Genomic DNA, 22,737 nt, shown 5'->3' with positions numbered 1-22,737 from the left:
CTTTGTTTCATAGAATTTACAGTGGCCCGAGTGCAATTCTTCGTAGCATTCAGGGCCTCTTTAACATTATCAACAGCCCGAAGGTACTCTTCTTCTTCAGTGCTCTCTATCACATTTAAGATGCCGCATTTCTTAAACGCTTGGCAGATCCTGTCATACTGACGAACTTATGGACCAGCTGTAAATCTACAGCAGCTGCAGCGACGTGTGGATTGAATTTTATTACGAAAATGTGTAATGTCAATGGTGACAGCTAATCATTAATATAGTTTCATACTCGAATCTAACAAGCAAGAAAATGTTTTTGCATATCTTCCCGCAAAAAAGTGCATATTAGAATAGAGTACATGCGGTAGTATGGTCTTGCTCTGATTAGCGTAAGGTTATATTTTGTTTGCCTTTGCGCTGAGCAATGTGTTTGAAGCACCTTTACACTGTTCTGAGTTTGCCAAGAAGTCCACCTACAGCCTGGTTGCCAGCCACTGTGGTATTCTTGTCATCGTTTTTTTTTTTTTTTGTCAGAAGTATCCTTTATCAGTGGAACTTCTCGAATAGAAATGTGAAACTTTTGAATTTTTATCTTGGAAGCCTGAAAAATGACATTATCACATTACCACGGCGGAAGCTTAAATATTTGATATATATCAAGGTAGAATATGCGATCGCTAGTCTTGCGAATACGCATGGAAAAATGGCACTATATCAGGTATGTGTTGTTAGAGTTTAGGATGCCAACGTAAAAAATACAGACTGTGAGTCAGGGCATACAATTTCAGCATCGGTGTTTTTGATATCATCATTAACACAGAAGCAAAGTAGTTACAGAGGCTTATTATCGCAGGTGCCATCGCAATTTACGCTTGCAAGGTACTGACAATACCAAGTTCGGAACACAAGCCTCGAGACTTCGTCACAACCAAAGTTAGGCAAATTATAGCCATACTATATATACACATAATAAGTAGATATTGAGATGGGGCGCGCGTCTAATTTATCATAAAAAAAACTATATAATTGCTTAGTCTGCTGCAACTCCTGTTACATGCCGCCGAAAGACATTGGAGCGCAAGTGAATATGAAGCAGTAAATAAAGCGCATTGCAAAGCTTCTAGAAGTCACAATCTCTATATAATGTTTCTTTCAGTACCACAATCCGCGAGATGCGCTTCGTTGCTCAATGCAAATTGTCTGGGACTGCTGTGTTCGCTACCCGGAATGCTTTGCAGAGTGGCAGCGCCATTGCAGAGAAGGGGCCTCGATCTTCGAAAGGTAGTTTGGATCCAGCAGAAGAACACAATGCTTGATTCTAAATGCCCATTAAACCTGTTGTCACTCAAACCAAGCCACAAAACAAGTCATCACTGACGGAAGGCATGAAAGCGAACAAACTGGCACAGACGAGTATCGTCTGTTTTTCGCGCGACAACCGCGACTGCCAATTGCTGCCGTCACGCGAACCTAGTGTGCGCACACTGCGAGCTATTCCGGCAAAGAGTTGCGAGTGGGACCGCACTGGCGTCCTTGCTTTTTCACTCCTCATCGTCGGGATCGCTCGGGGCCACCATGTGAAAGATCTCATTTCTCGTCAGCTTCCTGAAGGATCCCTTGGAGGATCTTCTGGATGACGAATGCAAATCGGCCTCTCCTGGCACTGGAACTCGCCTCCTGTCTGCCACAAAGGTCTTCTCCCGTCCGTAGAGGTTACCGAGCCGACCGCTCAAGAGGAATACGACGAAGTTAAGGGCCACGCCGACCATGAGCAGTATGAAGGTGGTGCCGTGCAAGGAGTAGTTGAAAGTGCGTTGGTCGTACACCCAGCAGTTGCCACGCTGACCGCAACTTTCCTCCCAGACGACGCACGTCGAGTCCACGAGCGAGCCGTACACCAGAGGATAGGGCAGGAACGCTGAAAATGAACAACGAGAGCGCGAACCGAAAGGTGGGTAGGCTGGCAGTCTTACGGAGGAAATCCTACCGCGACCCGAAATGAACAGATTCGTGCAAACACACATAACATAGGAAAACCAATACAGCTTGTTCGGAGAACGAATTAATAAAATTACACGAACCGATCGTGAAATCCTAGATAACAGATTTGTTTCCCTCTGCGATCAGTTAGAGAACAGTGCTACAATAATTGTAACAGGGCGTCGCGAAGCCGCACTTCGGGCTTACTTTAATGAACTTCTTATTGTGAATGCCATAATTTTTCGTGGCATAGTTTAGCAGAAAATTTTCGATATCGCACTCATATCAGAAAGTGTCTGATATCAGAAGCTTTCTGATATGAGTCTGATATGAAAAGCTCTGCTAAACTGTGTGACGAAACCTGATGTTAGAAAGTTGCTGATACGAGTCTGACACTTCAAAATTTCTGATAAACTGGTGCGACGAAAAATTCTGGCACTGCATTAACTGTAGAACGTTCATTTAAGTAAGTCAGAGTGGTTATATAAAAAAGCTTTCTGATATCAGTCCGATATCTGATCAAAAAGTTTCTAATGTCGGACTGTGCCAACGCTTTTACGTGAACGGATATACAAAGTTAACGATAGCCAATTGCAATAAGAGTTCTTGGGCCGAATTCACGAAGCTTTTTTGTTCTTACGCGTTTTTAGCCATTGGCCGTTTGCCTTCGCTATTAATATTTCGAGTAGCAGGATTGGCTAGAATTTGCTATTAGAAAAAAAAAAAAAATCTCACGCAACAGCTTTGTGCGAATATGGGTCCTAGTTGTTTGGCTATGCGCAATATCACGAACGTCGCCACGATAGCGGCTGTTTCTACTAGATATCTTGCTTCATTGTAATCTGGCGATGGTGCGCCCGCTCATACTTTACACTATAGATGAAAAAAAAAAAACATGTTGACAGACAAGCAACACGCTTTCGTAGTAACACATAATATACAATGTGTTTGATTTGGGGTAACTTACAAAATAATGCCAGCACTCCTTCAGCAAAGCCGAGTGCAAATGCCTTGTCACTCTGGTCGACGCACCTGAATAAAACAAGAATATAGCATTATCCTTAGTTTGGGGTTGCATCGAGTTTAAATTACGCAAGCGCGAATAAAACTAGACCGCAAGTCTGTACAAGGTTTTATTTATATGCATGCATTCTTTCCAACCCTATTATGCAATAATAAATACAGAACTTATGAGTTCAATGATTATTGCAGTAAAAGTGGATGAAATTGACGCCCCGTGGTAACAAAAAAAATGTTATTACGGGAATGGTTTCATCATAACTGTCATGCCAGTACTAACGCCACCATAGCACCGAAGCTTATCCACAGGTAAATATTTCCTTGCATAGGATCTTAAGTGAGCAGTTACATAACTTTTGGGACTGATTAAGCAGATTTTTTTATAACCAATGTTAGGACACTGATTGAAAGTTATTCATGGCTTTCATCAACAACTGTTTGCAGCGTTCCGAGTGACACAACTATGTTAGATTTAGTTTCATTACGAACAGTTGAAGCATGTTGTATCCAAATCAAACCAAAAACAAAAGAAATAAGTTTTACCTGAGTGGAATGACTATCTGAGCAGCCTTTGTGCTGAATGAGAACCCATAGGCGATGCACAGCAGCAATATGTAGAAGGTCAAGAACGGGCAGTCACTTTCGCAGAATCCATCCTTTGCTCGTCGGGCCAAGCCGTCATTGTCGAATGCGTCGACGCACATACAGTTGTCGTATGTCTACGACATAAGCATATGAAATGAGCATATGTCAGGTGTAGTTGCCATCTCTAAACAAGGAGGCTCTAAGATTAGGCCAGGCAGATTATAGCTTCCTGCTTGGGAATGGGTGACTTGTAGACAATTTTGTGAGTTCGCAATACCATTTCGCACCATAATATTTCCTGGCTACGTAATATTGCGTATAGAGCAGACTTTCTCTCTCTCTCTCTCTCTCTCTATATATATATATATATATATATATATATATATATATATATATATATATAAGGAAGAAGTGCCGGTTAGCCAGGTGCATCTCCGGTGTATGAAATACGACGAAGTGCCGGTCAGTCAGGCGCATCACCAGCGCTTTTACGCACGGGGCTTGTCCTGACTGCTCGCAGGGTTCTGACTGTCGCACCGAGTTCAACCTCTCAATCCTGTCAATAAAGGTACGAGAGGTACTGGGATCGATACCCAGCACCTTCACTAAATGTCAAGGTGTTTATTGACAGGATTGAGAGGTGTAACTCGGTGCGGCAATCAGAACCCTGCGAGCAGTCAGGACAAGCCCGGTGCGTAAAAGCGCTGGTGATGCGCCTGACTGACCGGCACATCTTCGTCGTATTTCATACACCGGAGATGCACCTGGCTAACCGGCACTTCTTCTTCCTTACAATATATATATTATCACCAGGAAATACAATCGCTAAGCCATTGCTCCTCACCCCTCTTTGCGCTGTGCCATTGGTTCCTTTGGTGAAGCATCCGGCGAAGCAAGGCGAAAAATAAGTTGTCTTGCCTTCGCATATTGGATGAAACACTTCGGTCGCACAAGAACAGTTCTGGTTGCAGCTGTTGACGAGATCCAACCTGGGAAAAAAATAAGTACAAGGCAACGCGTGCTACTCAAAAAATGACACAAGGATGTTGCGTAGACTACCACTACATGAGCCACACAGTGAGAACTTTCGCATTAATGATATCACTTTTATTCTGATTAGCAAACTAGTACCGCAATAAAATGCAACAGCAATTCAGCTCTAGTTTTCAAAAAATAAATAAATATGCCAATATAAAACGAAAGTGCACAATGAGGAGTTCTGACGTGAACGTGGGTACTCTGAACATATTGCATTAGGGCTTGCCCTTCTTGTTGTGAACTGACAAAATTATTCCTGCAGCTTGCGTGTATAACTCCAATAGGTTATTAATAACACGCTGCCTATACCTGCAGAACCATGTTACGTGAGCTTAAGAGACTTCGTAGTTCTAATGAACGAAGCCGACATTTTTCAAGTTTGAGATTTTTGTAGCATGTTGGAAAACAATACTATCGGTAACACAGGAAACGAAAAAAAAATTGAAATCACATGAAGTAAGTATTACATGTCTGTGTATAAAGGCACTGATCACTGTGTCATTTGTGCTACAGGGTCTACGCACAGAGTTTCCGATATTTAAGGCACTTTGCGGCTAACATTGGGGCACAATAGACAGTACCTTGATCTGAGTTCACCCTTTTCTCTCAATGGTGGCTGAGGACAGCTGAAAGCCATGAGTGAGATGAAGATCAGGGCTGTTATCAGCTCCGTTGCGAAAATGATGGCGGTAAGTATGCGAGCAGAGGGCCTAAACGTCTTCATCAGGAATGCACCACCGAGCGTCGCAACCATGGCGCATCCTATTGGAAACGTTCCTGCAAGGAGAAAGCGGAACGGCTAAGAAGATCGAAGTCATGATTCCGACAGATCTATTTATTTACTTATTTACGTAGCTGCATTCACCCGAAGGCATTAGTGTAGGTGTTACATGATTCAATTCAAGCCAAAACATATAGCGGAATAAAGGCAACATGATGTTTGCCAGTGGAGACAACTCTGTTCTAAAGCACACATACACACGCACATACGCACGAACACAAACACACGCACGGACGCACACAGACGGCGCTATTTCTTCAAAGCGAATACAACACATCAAGAGTAAACACTGGTAAATGCAAGGACCACGAAGCGGAGAAAGAGACACACCTGAAAAAGTGTCTTCTTAAAAATTTATTCACAGAAGTTCACGCCACCGCATTCTTTGTGTGTGTGGTTTCCAAGTGCTGCAGAAATTATGTCGCAGTTTTGCCCGAAAGGCAAAGCATCGATTGCGATAGCAAATTAGTAGACAACTGTACGAACTAAGGATATTAGTCTTATCGGTCTTATAAACTTGTTAACATTCGCTTACTAACTAAATTAACGATGTAAAGCGTGCACAGGCAAGCATGAGTACGTCTCGCTCGATGACCGCGGAAACTCGCTGTCAAGACACTGGAGTGAGGAGGAGCGGCAGCAGCAGCAAGCGAATTGTCATTCGAGCAGTTTCTTGCTTCTACGCGAACTCAACGTCGAAAGCACAGCGCATACGAAGCTACCGGCACAAGTTGCACTTTGTCCACATCGCATATCGCTTTGATGATCACCGCGCGGGTGTGCCGTTTTTCCACGTCGCAGACCGCTTTCAAAATACGGCGACCGCGGGGCCGCGCCGTAAGCAGCCGCCGCCGAAATAGAACCCCCCCCCCCCTTTCTGAGATTTTTGAGAATATTGTGTCCTTGACTGCTGGCTGATACAAAATCACCGTGGGAACCTTAGTTCTATTGACGCAGAAAAGGAAACAATGATAGCAACCAGCTCCTTACCACTTAAAACTGAAGCAGCGCTAGGAGACTGCTGAAAATGCTCTTGCACATATTTGGGGACGTATGTGCAAAAGCCGAGGACGCCAAACCACTTGAAGACGTGGGCAAACATCTGTGCGACGAATATCGGGTTCTTAATGAGCCTCTTTGAAGCGTGGAATGCATCTGCAAGAAAAAAAAACAAATGACGCGAACTTTTAGTACACTAACAATTCGTAGAAAAAGTTATCACTGAGAAGATGCCTAAGGAAATATGCATGTATTCTGAACGAGGCGTGGTTTTTGACTAATCTTTTGGGACTTCTATTCAACCTCAATGTTTTTAGAACTAATCCTGAGAGGTTCGTATGGCGCAAATGAACAAGTTATACTGGCAAGAAAAGCTAGCATAATTAATTAGGGTAGTCGATCGGTGGTTTAAGATAAACAGTGCGCTAAACGAGACAGAAACGCTGAAGACTTAGGCAACAGAGTAGGCTTTTCCTTCCGGGCTGCTCTTCTTCAGAAATTTCCGGTATGTACTACAAATTATTGCGTCCAGAAAGGCTGTATATTAATAAATGTAGATATATAGGCCAGGTGGCCAGTTTATCATTTAACCTTGCCAAAGCTCTAGTGCTTTAGTATGAAACATTGAATGAAAGAAAAAACACCATCCTTCCCAATGTAGCACGTAGCTACAAAGAACCAACTCAGTTTCTAAAAAAAAAAAAAGCTTTGCAGATGAAAGAATCATCTAAACACCTTAAAACTAAGGAAAATCATTGTGTTTTAAGCGAGAACAAAGGGGGGAAAAGGGCCATTCCGGCCACTGCGCGAAATCAAGCCCTAACCCGCTCTGATCATTCCCGGGCGACGAGTTACGTGTGGCCCCGGAGCCGCTTCGAGTACTTCACTGACAGACTCTAAGACCGTGGCGCTCCACAGTCGTTTTGGTCTCCAGGAACGCGGCGCCCCGGCCACCTCGTTCCTCAGTGTGCGCGCCCGTTTGCCGAGATGGCTTCTCCTCCGCCCTATTCCTTCAGCGCGTTACCTGGTCGTCTTCTTTCGCTTTTACTGTCTGCTCTCTTTGTTCTCTTGGGTCGTTCTTCTTCTCCTTCTGTCTCCTTTCTTCGAATAACATCTGTCACTCCTGACAAGGGCCATCCACTTCTCGAGTTTTCGCTTTACGAAAACTTCACTGTAGACATGTTGAACCTTCACTTTAACATGTCTACACTGACACTTCACCGCATCAGCACACATACCACTTAAGTTCACAATAAGTCCCAACAACACATCGATGTGACACACAATACCTAACCTTCCAACTAATACCGTTGAACGTTTGCATGGTAGAAAAAAAAAAGCCGAGGTGCTACCCAAAAGTTCCGGGAACTTGAAAAGCACGGGTAAACTGAGTGTGGTACACATTTCCGCCACTAGATGTGGCGAGCAGTGTGCTTTGTGGATCAGTATGCTGAACGACTTGCATCTAAGAAGAAGTACTGTTTTGCGAAGCGTTGTTTTGCAACGCAATATTTCACTGATTTGGCGCATGTCTTAGCAACCAATATGACAGACTTCAAGAAGCGAAGAATTTGCATCAAGTTTAGTTTTAAACTTGGCAAAACTGCGGCATAAACTCATAGAATGCTAGAGGACGCTTTTGAAGTCGACGCCATGAGCCAAAGTAGGACGTTCTTATGGCATAAGCGCTTCAAAGAGGGTCGAATGTGTGTTGACGATGATGAACGTTCTGGACGCCCGTCAACGAGCAGAACCCCAGAAACGAAAGCGGAAGTTCGTAAGGCTATCCTTGGAAATTCCAAGCTAACTATAAAGGATGTCTGCGATATTGTAGGACAGTTGCACGGCACAGTTCAGCGAATTTTGTCGGATGTTTTGAGCATCAGGCGCATTTCTGCAAAATTCGTGCCAAGATTGCTCAGTGACGAACAGAAGCTGCACCGTGTTTGTGTCTGTACCGAACTAAAGCAACAAGTCAGAGACAATCCCAAACAAATCGCAGTACTTACGCACCCACGCTATTCACCTGACCTCGCCCCTTGTACTTTTTCTTCTTCGCAAAGTTTAAGTTGAGGCTGAAAGGACGTCGGTTTCACACTGCTGAAGAGAGCCAGTCGGAATCGCAGGTGGTCTTCAACACACTGTCGCCTGGAGAGCTCCATGAAGGCGTGAAATCGCGGCAGAAACGCGGGGATCGGTGTATGCATGCTCAAGGGGACTACATTGAAGGAGACAGTGCTGATTTGGCGTTATGGTCAACACTTTCTTTTTTGCGCCTGAATTCCTGGAACTTTTGGGTAGCACCTCGTGTATCAATTGTCTAGTACTGTGCCAGCGGGAGACGATGATAAACGTTCAGGTGGTGCCATTAAGGTGGTGCTTCGAAGGATCTCCATCCTTCGAAGCTCACTCATAATGTACTCCAGAGGAAGAAAGACTATTCTGCCCTGCCTATACTTTGTGTTCCCTGCAGACGGCGTATCTGCAGGGGACAGCAACTTTCATGATTGGCGCGGCTTCTGTGGCGCATACACTAAGAACAGTTTACCCATGTCAACGAGCATCGTCAATGAAATTATTGCACTTCTGACCTGGCTACACCCTCCCTTTCTTCAGGAGGACCCCAGCCAGGAGAAGCCGCCCTGCCGTGTGGCGGAGCCTCCTCCTGTCTACTCGAGCACTGAGGATACAAATAAACCACCTTCCTCCTAACGTCGTTATCAACATCATTGACGCCAAAGGTTATATTTGCAGGCAACTTTATGGCGCAAGGAAGGGAAAGTTACGAACGCAAAGCACGCACAAGCCAATAGCGCCTCTGAAATAATCCCCACATATTCATCCGCGTTAGTTAAAGCTGGGCGAGAGAAAACGTAAACACCTTATTTACAACATCAAAATAAGACAAAAAATACCACTGAGTGGTAAGTATGACTTAATATTCTGTTTTTTTTTCACGTCCACGTCTGGGCGAATGCCGAACCGTCGTACGTGACAGCTACGCTGATTCGGTATCTGTTCCAAGAAAACAAAAGCACTGTCAGGCGCTGCCGGACTACTTGGCGCGGTAACACATGTGCAGAAGCTCCGCACCCCTAGCATTCCCTTCATTGACACAGAACGTTGTTCCGCAAATATAGTCCCTCAAGTTTCTCGCTAGCGAGGGGCATATGCGTGGTCGGACACAATAGAAAACTTCACAGAAAAAAAAAAAAAAAAAGCTACGTTCCCCAAACGGTTGTGCTCTTTCACCGCGCACCCTGTGTGCCGCAGTGGGGTAGATTTTTTTTTTTTTGTCTCTCTGCGGTAGTCTCACCTGGCAGCCGAGCTCACAAATCTGGAGGACGCTTAAGCTTCGCCTTCAAAAGTGGAACGCCATAGCATTCAAAGATCTCTGACTGCTTCTCGGGCTTCCCGGCAACTGCAGCTTAGTAACCGTAATGTTTACCGGGAAACACTGGCGCCGAATGCTACGCACGAAGGCGAGCTTTCTGGTAGAAACACAGCCTCGTGCGTGTTCGATCCCGGAGATAGTGTTACAGCCGCGCGAATAATATTAAACAATTTTCAGGTTTCTGTTGTTTTGCCCTGTTAATATTTCAATCTGAGAAGATTTAACATAAAAGGCATGCGCTGTGGGTGTTTTGTTTCATTGCATTTGTTTGTGGGCTGTCATTCTCGAAATTCCGAGGAATAAATTGTCAAGAATGTAAGACAAGGTAGGAACTTTAGTGATAGAATGGTGTGGCACATATACCTCGCATATACAGCATGTCATTTAGCAAGGCGTCGCATACACATATACCAAAACATATTCGGAAATTTTCGTTCAAGGAGAACTCCGCCGACGCCGACACCTGATTTTCGGCGACACGGGGCCCCTAACGCTATCGCGTTAAAACGTGTTGTCTATCTATCCAGTGGAACAGCGCTGACAGCTGTCATGCGTCTTAGCCAGATCTGCGCTGCTCCTCTAGTAGGATGAACAATAAAATGGAAACACTGAATGCATGCAAAATTGCCGCTCGACTGGCCGCTCGAGGCAATATGCGTGTATTCGCGGGCATCTTTCACGCTCGGAAAAACACTTTTATGGAGCACGTATTGAGCACCAGAAAGCTGTATCGGGAGTTTCTCACGTTGCTCTACAATTTTCTCATTGACACTTTTCATGTAATTATAATAATTGAGAAGTCGGTTAATTAATTAAGACTATAATTATCTAATTAGGCGGAAGTGAGAAAAATAATAATATGAGTATCTCTAAGCGACGGCAAACAACATTACCTTGGTTCTGCATGCCCAGCTACGCAGGATTCGCATATATTTAAGGTTTTGTCCAAGTTAAGTGAAACACCCAGTATATAACCAGCAGACCCGGTGTCTGCTGTTTTCTGCTGGATCCAGCACACAGTGTTTACCTGCCTATTTGTCTCGCTCGTTGAGTAGTTTTTATTCTTAGTATCATGTACTAACGAGCTTAGCAGTGAACTCGATCTCCTATAAATTTATCATGCCAAACCCGGATGGTAGGCGAAAAAAGATTCTCTTGAAAAGGCACTTTTAACACAGCGAAATACCTCTGATGCTCATATCCTCCGCTTCCTCAGTCGGCTTGTCCGATTCATCGTCAGCCAGGCGTCTGGGAAAGAAGAAGAGCGGTACGGAGAACAGTAGCTGGAGGCAGCCGAGAATGACGAATCCCAGCCACCAGGCACCTATCCACCGCGGGTCTTCGTCTGCGAATCCTGGGCTGTCTGGTTTGGTAAATAAAAAGAACACGCTAGTTTAAGGGTCTATGTTGCATACTTCAAATGCATCGAAAACCTAAAGATGGCCAATAATAAATTATACCGTGTTTTGAACGAACGCCTGATCCTGGAGGAGCTGATGTTACAGGAAAACGAAAACAATCAGAACTTAAACAATTATATATGCATGCTGGCGAGAATGCTTGAGATTACGAAGCGGTGGTCTGTAGTACCGTGAGTTTAATGTTTGAAAAGTGCACTTCGGAGTTGGGAAAGAAGAACACACACGAATGCACACAAAATAAAATCAATCTGCTTGGCCAAATACTGGACCTACTAGCTTCTACTACATGCTTCTTTTTTTTTTCGGCCTGCGGTAACCTTATGACTTTGTAGCGTGTTTATGGCATCTGTCGAACCTAACGTGGGCTCTGCTGATTCTCGTAAAGACGTTTACTATAGTTGCGTGGCTAACGCGCGATATTTAGTGAGGTCGATTTGGTCACTACGACAACTATTTTTTGTCAAGTGAGCTCTTATTTGGGGACTCAATATCACCGTCGAACAAAGAGATCGGGTACTCACAAAACGGGTCTTCGTAGACTGCCAGAATAAGCGCTGAAATAATGAATCCCAGGCAGGGCCCGCAACCTCGAACGACGGTCATGATTGCTGTAAAAAGTGGACATCATTGTTATGAGAGCGGCTCTGTGAACGAATGCAGTGTTGCTGAGCATATTAAAAAAGGAACAAAACAAAAAACAGTAACTGCAACAATGATTGACTGATCTGAGCTTGTTTTAGCTGAGCTATGCGCTACGAGAAATGATATTGAACATTTTCATCTTAGAAAACAATCGTACGAATGATAACTATAAAGACTCAGTCACCAAATCTCAACCACTCAAGCACTCTCAGGGCAGCGCCAAAGGTGGTGCTGCCCTAAGTAAATCTATTCAAAACAGAAATTTTGAAAAGGCAGCATTATATTCAAAAGTACTGCGGCATGTTTAACATATATAGCGTGGGAAAGAACGGGAAAAGAATAAAGAGAAGCAGACTGTCAGGTATGATGTGTGGGACTTAAGATGATAGCGGTCTATATATAGCTATTGCTGGTGGAGCATATTAGCCCGGCAATCATTTTCCAAAATGTTCGACGTTGTATACTTTAGTCAGTCCTCTCAGAGAACCTTTAGGTAAGGGTATTTAGTTTATTCGACATAAAGGATGTAATTGAGCACTCATGAAGGGTTGCAAATCAAGGGTTTCTCTATTTCTCCTAAACTTAATAACGCCTTTGAATTCAAACGAAGGTGTTGGAACCTTCGTAGTCACAGGGATCAATCGTTTTGGGCAAATTAGACCTAGGAAGTCATATTGAATCCCCGTAGTCCCGAGATACATTGTAAAGCATCACAGTGGAGACTCATTTCAACTGCATCGCCGGTCAAAAACACTTATGAGGAGGGCGGGTAGGACATTGCCGGCATCACACCGGCACTGTGAACCCACTTGTACAACTCACTCACTCACTCACTCACTCACTCACTCACTCACTCACTCACTCACTCACTCACTCACTCACTCACTCACACTCACTCACTCACCACTCACTCACTCACTCACTCACTCACTCACCACTCACTCACTCACTCACTCACTCACTCACTCACTCACTCACTCACTCACTCCTCACTCACTCACTCACTCACTCACTCACTCACTCACTCACTCACTCACTCACTCACTCACTCACTCACTCACTCACTCACTCACTCACTCACTCACTCACTCACTCACTCACTCACTCACTCACTCACTCACTCACTCACTCACTCACTCACTCACTCACTCACTCACTCACTCACTCACTCACTCACTCACTCACTCAGCCCTGACCATAGGTACTGTCATCACTCTCTCACCCATATAGACGGCCGAGTGCTTCCTACTGACGAGTTCGTCAAGATAGGCCGTGCCGGCCGAGTAGTAGACGGCCGTGCCAATGCCCGTGAGGAAGTTGCAGCTGACAAGAAGTAGCAGGGCGGGCAGCGTCTCGGTCTTGCGTGACTGGGCGCAGTTGAGTTCTCCGAAGCGTCGCTCTTCTTCTTGGTCGTGGCAGAAGTGGTTCAGGTCAGACTCGACCTCGGGGTCCGTCATGCTGAACGCCTCATCCGCCTTGCCGAACAGCCAATATGGTAGCGAGGCGAGTAGGCACGAGGCGCCCATGAGGATGGCAGCGACTCCCACCCATCTGTGAAGGAAGATGAAAACTTTGGTTCACTTTAGAACACAGGAAGGAAGAACACTTTAGTGCATGACGCTTTTAGTCCGAGTCGTCCCTGCCGGTGAAAGTGGTGCTCAACGGTGGCCGATCGGCAATGGGTGCCATCGCCCCCGGGATGTGATGGACGTGGTGCGCTAGGAGTCTGGCGAAGGTCTCGTGTGATGAGGCTGAGCTCACCCAGGTGTAAGGCATGAACGGGGGGATGTTGACTCGAGTGATAATGTGAGGAGTGGAGGCCAAAGTAGTTTTCGATTACGCAAGTGAAAACACATTTACTGCACACCTCTACAGGACGCCTTACACACGGGAACTTTGGTACTGCCACAGGCAGGTTCTACCCCTAAGGTCGCACTGACGAAATTTTTCGTTCGTAATAACTGTTTGCGTACGTTCAACATGAGAATAACTGGGAACTTCTCTTACAAGCAATTCTAACTTATGAAATTTGCTCCTCTCTCTGCCTATATATGATCGCAGAGAGCCGTACCAATGTGCAGTGATGGTGGCGTATACGTTGTACACGACCTCATTGTAGGCAGGCAAGCCAGATAGTGCGAAGGAAGCGGAGTAACGCGCAAGAGCGCCGTCGCATTTGTGGTCCTTGCACCAACCCGAGGTACAACTCAATATTACTGGTTTCAAAACAAAAGCTATGGTGCTAAAATGCGTGTTAAAACAAGCAACGTTACAATTGTCACACGTGAAGCACAGCACTCGACCTCATGCTTATACTGAAGGTTCTGTCATATCTAATCGTTCGGCAGGAACAGTTGTCACACCAGCAGAGTCTGTGGAAATCAAGATCAAGACATCCTGTCTCGCTAGTTTTGCAAGAGCAGTGCTCTTTGCGCTTCGATCACCACCCGAATTTGTTCTTCAGGAATCACTGAGCTTTGTTGTGACTCGAAGGCAGCTCTCCGATGTATGCAAAGTTCAATGCGCCGCGGTTATCATGAACAACTTGTTTCAGAGATACGACATTACAACAGAACATGGATACAATACTTTATCTGTGGTTGCCGGCTCACTGTGGTGTCAGCGGAAACGATCACACCAACCAATCCGCCAATTCTGCTCACGATAGTGGCAGATATGTGTCAATTCCACTCTCAAGAACAGACGTAGCATCTACACTTCGCTCAATGGCACGCGATAGAACATTGGCCTCCTGGAAGTCAACGAGTTCCACGAACAGTCGCCTAAATTCTCTTCCTCTTCACTTGAAGATCTACCTACCGCCTGTGCTGCCAAAGTGTGATTGAACTTTGCTGTACCGCTGCGACTTTATGTCGCGTTTTCAACTCATACTCGTTCATAATTGGATGGGCTGACAGCCCTACCTGTGACACTTGCGGCTGTGAAGAAAACATTTCACATCTTCTGTGCATCTGCCCACGCTGTAGCACGGAGAGGCAGGTGCTATGTACCACGTTAGATATACTGGACAGCCTGCCACTGTTAGAGCGAAAGATAACAGCACCGTCTCCACAGCGGACACGCTCGCTAAAGGCAACCAGAGCGCTAGTTCGCTTCCTGATATTTACGGACCTGCGAGATACTGTGATAGTGACGTGTGCCCCGTTAATTTTGTGCACCGATTACCGTTTCTGTACTCGTCTTTCTCTTTTTCATATTTATTTAAATCTCCTTTTTACTTCCCCCGGGCAGAGTAGCAAACCGGACTTTTGCTGGTAAACCTCCCTGCATTTCCCCTTCCTTTTCTTCTTCTCTCTTTCCAACGTAAGAATGTTCTTGTGAATAGGGGTCCTGTTTTGCTGGCCCATGTCTTTCAGAAAGCAAGGACTGGCCGCCGTCCGAGGAAGGGGAGGCCTGGGGGTTAGTCTCACAACCCCCGCCGCCCCCAAACCCCATCGTGGACACAATAAAGTTTTATCTCTCTCTCACAATTTGTTGCTAAACAAGGCGCAGGCATGCAGCTTTTCCCCCAAAACACCATCGAATTAGAACTTACACGCAAGGGTCACTCTGCTCTCTCCTCTTTCAAGCTATACAAAAATGCACTTGCATTTTTTGAGTCGAAAATTTAAATGTTTCAAGTTCCTATGTGCCGTTTACGACTGGCGTACCACTTTCGCTAATAGTATACCCAACATCCGAATTAGCTGTCATCGGCTCTTATATCGACTGGAAGCGTAAGACCTTTTTCGCGAATACCGGCCTTCTTTTTCCTGACTTCGGAATGGTGAGAGCTTTAAATACCAGAGCTACAACATAGACATACGGCAACACTCACCTGGGCCTGTGTCTTTTCGGGCTGTACGTGCCAATGAAGACTCCCAGTAGGATGGGGCCGAAGTTGTCCGCGAAGAAGATAAAGCCCGCCGTGCGACTGCCGTACGCAAACCGCCTTTCCAGCGTCGTGTTGATGCCGATGAGGTAGGAGTAGTAACAGCCTTGCAGGATGCCAAGCGCCGAGAAAGAAATCATGTAGCACACCGGTTTGGTGAAGAAGTCCAGGAACGCTTGCCACGTCCCTTTCTTCTCGGCTGGCTTCGAGCTGCCTCTCTGCTCCGTTGCTGGTGCCATGACTTAGTTGGCTTCGGAGGCGAGATGAGGACCGAACTCACGATGTTATACTCAATTGTTGTTTCTCCAAACTTATGAGAGTTTCTTTGTCACGTTCCCCTTATTGCACATGGGCAATGATACCAGCTGTACATGGAATAATAAGGAGAAGAAAAAAAAGGGTGGGCACTGATTACAGAAGGAGAAAAAGAAAAGAGGAGGGGGGAGGGGGCTAACGAACAATAAATGAATAGCGAAATTCACTGCACGATTGCTTGATGTCTACATCCAGGAGCTACGCACGGGAAATACACCAACTCAGGCTTCCTGGACGTTCGCTGAAATTTGATAGCGCAAGTGTTTTCAAGGTGCACAGTACCAGAGAATCCAGTTCCAAGAGCCACGGATTCGTCCCGTACTATACATGCATTATTGTTATGAGAAGTGTTGCTGCGAATACATTAGGTACTAAAAGCAGCGCAGTGCGGACAAACAAGTTTTATTTTGATTACGCATTCTTTACGCAAGGTAATTTAGAAGTCTCTTTATATATATATATATATATATATATATATATATATATATATTACTGAAATATTTTGTAACTCATAAATATGGGGCACATATTATTGTAGCATAGAAGCCAGTGAGAACTCAAAGTGTCCCTGTTTAGCAATAAACTCGAGATGTAGCACCGATTTTCAGATACGATTCCAGGAAATGGGACGCGGATAACTTGGCATTCCGCGTAACATATTCATGCAACGCATTTCTGATACACTGACGTATAAACAAATGTGCGCTCAACAAAAGGTATGCGCGCTTCCTATTCTTATGTATAGCGAAAGCGGAGCTTCTCGGACCATCAGACGTGACAAAACAAGAATAACTGAAATCGAATCATCACATTATCTGAGCCTTGTCTTTTTTAGTAGGTCAGTGTTCTAGCAAACTTATATCGTATAAATGCGGCACCAGCGGCCCGGGAGCTAAACCCACTACCTCACTCTCAGTAGCACAATCTGAAAGCTATTTTAATACAGCAGCTGGTATAAAAGTAAAGTTCTATGTGCCATCCAGAAATGCATGTATAGTGCATTGCTCTATAGCTGTATAATTTCCTGTGGGCCTGGCATTTCCGTATAGCTTCATTTATCAAAACAACTTTTGACGAAGTCATCGGTAGGAGATTCTATTTGCTCCTTTTGCTTTTTTGGCTGTTGCTATTGGTAATGTTTTTTTTTTAGCTGCTCATTGTTATAATTTTGTTGCTTCAACTTTTGTTACTAAAGAGGCATGATTACGCACTCCCCCTTCCCGCCTTTTAGGATGTTTTTCATTACGGTGGCAACATATTTGTTATCTATTTATTGATACCTGCTCTATCAAAGTCCTCACCAAGCCTGAGGAACTTGAAATGAAGATGACGTTTTTTTCTTCTCGAGATCATTGCAGTAGCGCACAGTTGCGCGGAAGTTACAGTAGTAGCTTATAGCATTGGCCTGGCCTAGACCTAGCGCTGCCCTGACACAAAAGCGTCTTTAGATAGTGCTTTAATGCACGGCGCCAGAAAGACACCCTTGAGCAGTAGTTTTGTTGTCTGAGGCCGAGGAAGCGCTAATGGACGCTCGTAGAAAAAAAAAAATGTAGTCAGACTTGCTTCAGAAGAGCACTATACATCATTGGTATGTTCGGAGAACGTTCTTACAGCGGCGTCATGAAAGTAAACTGTCCTTGGCAGAACGACTAGTGCCCTACAGTAGCCATTAGATGCACTTATGAAGAAATTGTGCCACTTCAAAAGTGACTGTAAGCATACCTCCCGCAAGGAATCCAAAAAAGAAGAAAAAGCTTTCTGTACACGACAAACTCAACCCAAAGTGCCCGCGTCGACAATTGTATCAGTAGTCCAAGTACACATGTTGCGGTTAATGTCCCCCAGCCTGACTTGAGTGAGCGGCAGTACAAGTGAGATTTGGAAGGGGGGGGGGGGGGGAAGCATGAGGTGAAGTTGAGATGTGTTTCGAATTTCCGTGCACAAGATAATGTCGATCAGGTATGCGAAAAAAATATCTCGAGGGAACACGTTCTTCCCATTCGTGAGCCCGAATGGGAAGAAGCCCTCAAAAGTCCGGACCTCAAACTCCAACCCAAGGGCGTCCAGAGGGCCCAAGAACTGGCGGAGCGTCACCACGTTCCCGTCCCGACTTCGGCGTCGCCTACGGTTTCGGCCAGAGGAGCTCTCTGCGTGGAATCTCCAACGGCTTAAAACTCCTCAGGACCTGAATAAAGTTCTTGACTGACTGACCGAGGGAAGACGTTTGCACTTACACTGAGCCCGTACAAAAATGACTGTTGATTTTCTATTGACGTATTGTTGGGGTATTGTTGAATCAACGGACTTTCAACAAAGTCTCTAAAGTCTTTGAGTTCGCTCAACAGTTGCACAATGATATTACCATTGAGAGCTTCTCAATAAATAATTTATTGAGTAATTTGTGTTGATTTTCGTAGTTGTTTTTTGTTGTGTAGCAGTTGAGTTTATCGTATACTAATTAGGACTCGCATATGAAGGCGACATTTCAAAACTTTATTAAGAAGCAATCTTTGCCTCATTCTTGTCACTTTGCGGTAGGTAGGTTCTAGTTTGGGCTCGCTTTCGTAAAAAGAAAACAGTGTGTGACCGACTTTGGCACCGAACGTTGACCTTCGAGCGCAGCAGCCCGGTGCTCTAACCTTTAGGCCACGAGCGCACGCGTAAGTCTCTCGTTCCGAAACCAGTCAGCGCTTTGATTGCTCGGCGCGCGCGCCCCATGTAACTTCCTCGTCTTCTTGCGACAGCTCGCGCTTTGAGGCGCCATGTTAGACTGTACTATGTCCGGGACGCGCGTCCGGGACCAGCCCGCTTTCGTAGCCGTTTACGCTACGTAAAAACTGCGACGTTGAACCATCTTCATGATCGCCCACGAGTGACTTGCTCGCCGGCGTACAAATGCCATCGTCGTTTTAACATACAACATATGGCATAGCCATAGGTGCGATCCAAAATGCGCACGTTTTAGGGAGCAAAAGAATGTGAAATTCACTTGCAAACACGGTGACTGCGTGCATGGGGAGTTCCCCAAAAGTAGACACGGCGGCAGCGCGGATGGTGGCGATAAGGCAGGCGCCGACAAGCGACGACGCTACCTTTGAGCATCGGACGCGCTGTGCGAGCCGTAGGATGCAAGCGCGCACAGGCTGTAAACATACACTTCAGAGGTCTTAGAATTTCCTGTGCCACACCCTGTGTCTCGAAAGCATAATACATTTTTTTATCCAACGGCCGTGGTACTAGATATCAAACAACGAACGCGCTTTGAGAGCACAGCGCGTTGAAAGAGTTTCGGATTCAGCAACAGCCGCAACATTACGCAGCTAATCGCTGTCTCAGCGGCTGCTCCCGACACTCGCCTTGCAGAAGCATGCGATAAAATTCTTGCCATGGAAGCCTCCCAAGCCTGCAGCTCTCCTATGTTCAGTGAAACAAACGAAGGCCAAAGAGAAATGAAAGAAATCAAACAACAGTTACGCGCCCACGTTATACCCTACTTTTTACCGCGTCATCTGCAAAAATGCTGCAAACTACTTAAACAAGTTTTTGTTCATAAAAATAAAGATATTAGTAATAACTTTTACTCATAGGTGACGCAATAAACGCCAAACCAGTATTTGAGCATGAGTGTTTGGGTGTGTGCGTGCGTGCGTGCGTGACTTGATTGTGAGCAGTCTTTAGCAACGGTATCCAGTGTGCCGTTAGTTTCGTAGTCGCAATTTTGTAATCGTATTATTTATTTTTTACGCTACAAATTAAGTTTTCCTTCAAAATTTATTATGTTTTCTATGAACAAAAATTATCAATCATTATTTATGGATTTTAGTGGTTATTTTTAGTAGGAACGATTTTATTAACTTAATACGATACTGAGGCTGTGACCGCTTTTCGACTCTGTCACTCGTCTGAACTTGTGCGGTGGTTCGTGCCGCGCGCGCTTTGTTGGAAGCATTTTTCTTTTGTTTTTGGACATTATGACGCAAGTTTTAGTGAAATCGCTCTATGATGATAAGTGGGATGTTTGTCCGTTGAAGACGTTTGCTGACGCAGCTACTGGTCTTCGGGTGATGTTCGAGCCTGGCAGTTTTGATGAGTTGCGCGGCAGAATTCATGATGGAAGGAAGGCGAACAAAGCCGCAGCCTGACTTCTGCACACAGGTAAGTGATTTCGTTTTCTTGAGCACATAGCCGCGTTTTTTTTTTTCACTTGGACGATCGTCAGATGTTAAGCACACCGTACACTTTCTGCAGGCAAACCGCATGCCCTGGAGCGAAAGCGCGCGAAGCTAGCGCTTGCTGCCGCCGCTGCTTCGATTAGAATGTTCGTAATATTATCTACTAATTTGCTATCGCAATCGATGCTTCGCCTTTGTAGCGACACTGCGATATTAAAAAAAATATTCTTAATCTGTAGTGGCTCATCGTATACCTTAAGGCTAGTGTGCACATTTTCTCGCGTAGTCGTTAACTGCGCCTCTATTTGCGTTGTGGCTAATGTCGCGGTGTGCTGCAAAATATATTTCGCCTTTTCGGTATGTGCGGAGAACAGCCTACCGATAATTCCTGCATCGGCGCGATGATTACACGGATACACATCGGAAATGAACAGAGGCGTGGTGGCGACAGTCGGCAAAGCCGCCGACGGGCTTGCCTTATCACACATCGCCACCCCAACCGCAGTAAGCATATTTATCAAACGTGACGTGTTGCCGTTTAAAGGCGTACTGCACGCTTTTCATAGGCGATAACTCAAGCGCGCCGCCGTTCTCTGATACCTCTTTGAGCTGGGCCGACTCGAATGTGCGTTGCTTGCAGAAACGAAAGGAACGCCAGACGGCTCATCGGCGCCTCAAGCTAAGCGCCGCACTCGAGCACCGTTAGCGCGGCGAGGAATGGCACGTTCATGAAGATAGCTCACTGCACAGACGCAAGCGTGCAATGCGCACAGGACGCGTACGCAACGCGCGGCACACAAATCGCGCGGAATGTTCTTAGCCATGCAGCAGCGGATACTAAGCTTCAAAGAAGCGGTGCCGGTTCTCACTAGCACGCTCGCGCGCGCATTGCTCTCGGCGAATTTTTAGGTCTGCCCTGCTGCTCCCGAAGATTCGGACTGCTGCTTGGTATCGGCTGTGTACTATAGCATGGTCTTTCGTGTTGTGAGAGAGCCGGGAATATATTTCGCCGGTGTGAAACAAACATCGCTGTGCGTATCTTTGGTGACATTTACTGTAACAATCCATTTCATCATTTTCGCGACGGCCCTCTTGAAAGAGACGCACATTTTTAATTGCCAGTGTAGTGCGTACTAATATTTAGTGCGTGGTTATGTATATTGTGTGACAGATTTTTAATTTGCATTATCTAATTCTGTCTACATTCCCTTCTCTACAGGTTACACATGCACCAAATGCCCAGGTGCTAACGTGTCGTTCGTCAAGAACACCTTGGCGTCGTTTCTCGCAAGAGACATCCATTGATCTGCGGCTGATTCACCAGGAAGCTCGCATCTCTGTTGCCACTCTGCGTCAAGTGGGATTTTAACTTTTTTATTCTGCCCTGTGGTGTACGCTGTGACGCTGTGAAGACTTACTTTCATGGACGCTGTGAAGGCTTACTTTCGATGTGTTCTGCCTTTTAGTTGTAAAGAATTGGCTACCTTGTGAGTGGAGGTAGTTCCTTTTTCTTGTGAGAATGTTTATCAGCCTAACCAAGTGGTACATGCGTACCACAGGAACACATACAAGCGCCGACTCAACTAGAAGTTTATTATTGAAGACAGGTTGTAAACACATTGGAACTTGACAAAGATAAGAAACCATGTATGCGTGGCCTTTGTGATTAAACAAAATTGTGTTTTCTGCTGTAAGGGGTAGAACGAACAATTGTTTCATCACAAAGACCAGAACACAAGAGAAATTATGGAAGCCTTATTTATTGATTGCAAAGAAGACAAATGCATAAGCTATCTGTTGCTCCTGATGGGAAAGAGTTGGGATTTTTAAAAGAGCTCTCCTTGTTTGGTGGTATCACTTATAGGACATCTCTCACTGTTTTTTTTATTACCTGCATATTTATACTACAAAACTCGTCTTTCGTTCCTTTTTGTTGTTGCACCGGGCTGTCTGCCACGCATGCATGGCCATTTCTTTGTCAAGTTGGCCAGTGTGCTTAATATCTTTGTCGTCACGAACAAACTTCTAGTTGAGTCAGCATTATTGTGTGTTCCTACCTTATTTCACCATTCTCATCTTTGTTTGAGCTGTTTGTAAAGTATGTACACACACCAAATTACCAAAGTATCCGTAAAATTGAGAGACATGAAGTTATTTGCACTATTCATTTCTGCAAGAATGGTATAGCTCCTCATCTTGTTTGTTCTTAACGTTGTTGTACAGTTTTTGTAATATATAGCTTGGAAAGACGTTTTCTGTCAGATTAAATATGCATGTATGTCACTTTCGATATTTTTTTTCAACATGGGTAGTGCAGCTCCTTCCGTCTTTCAGTTACTGCTTTGTCACAACTTTTATATATTTTATGCAGCGAAATGCTGGTGGAATTATATATATTAATGTGCGCAAGTGTGGTAAATGGCGTTTTGTATGTGCATTTATTTGCGTTTTTTACTAGCTCTCCAATCTGGTTGTACAGTTATTGAAACCTTTTCTCATGCTTTATAATG

General features: G+C 45.1%; 1 protein-coding gene across 1 annotated transcript; it reads right to left on the bottom strand.

Moving 5' to 3' along the window:
• Positions 1-202: 202 nt before the first annotated feature.
• On the bottom strand, positions 203-16,116 carry LOC119434759 (solute carrier organic anion transporter family member 74D). The gene is made up of 10 exons (XM_037701832.2): positions 15,687-16,116; positions 13,071-13,399; positions 11,728-11,814; positions 10,972-11,148; positions 6,383-6,547; positions 5,193-5,388; positions 4,418-4,562; positions 3,532-3,707; positions 2,936-3,000; positions 203-1,906 (listed from the first exon to the last, which is right to left on the bottom strand). Exons 1-10 carry the CDS (start codon positions 15,977-15,979, stop codon positions 1,530-1,532), a joined length of 2,010 nt encoding a protein of 669 aa, XP_037557760.1. The 5' UTR covers positions 15,980-16,116; the 3' UTR covers positions 203-1,529.
• Positions 16,117-22,737: the final 6,621 nt, after the last annotated feature.

The sequence above is a fragment of the Dermacentor silvarum genome, unplaced genomic scaffold (assembly GCF_013339745.2).
Source record: "Dermacentor silvarum isolate Dsil-2018 unplaced genomic scaffold, BIME_Dsil_1.4 Seq227, whole genome shotgun sequence".
Lineage (NCBI taxonomy): Eukaryota > Metazoa > Arthropoda > Arachnida > Ixodida > Ixodidae > Dermacentor > Dermacentor silvarum.
This window is presented reverse-complemented; position numbering and strand designations above follow the sequence as displayed.

Excerpts from the sequence above, each read along its gene's own strand:
- LOC119434759 (XM_037701832.2), bottom strand. The coding sequence starts at position 15,979 with ATGGCACCAGCAACGGAGCAGAGAGGCAGCTCGAAGCCAGCCGAGAAG. Across the intron at positions 11,149-11,727 it reads AGTCTACGAAGACCCGTTTT|ACAGCCCAGGATTCGCAGAC; the intron begins GTGAGTACCCGA and ends TTACCAAACCAG. Across the intron at positions 6,548-10,971 it reads GGAGGATATGAGCATCAGAG|ATGCATTCCACGCTTCAAAG; the intron begins GTATTTCGCTGT and ends TTTTTCTTGCAG.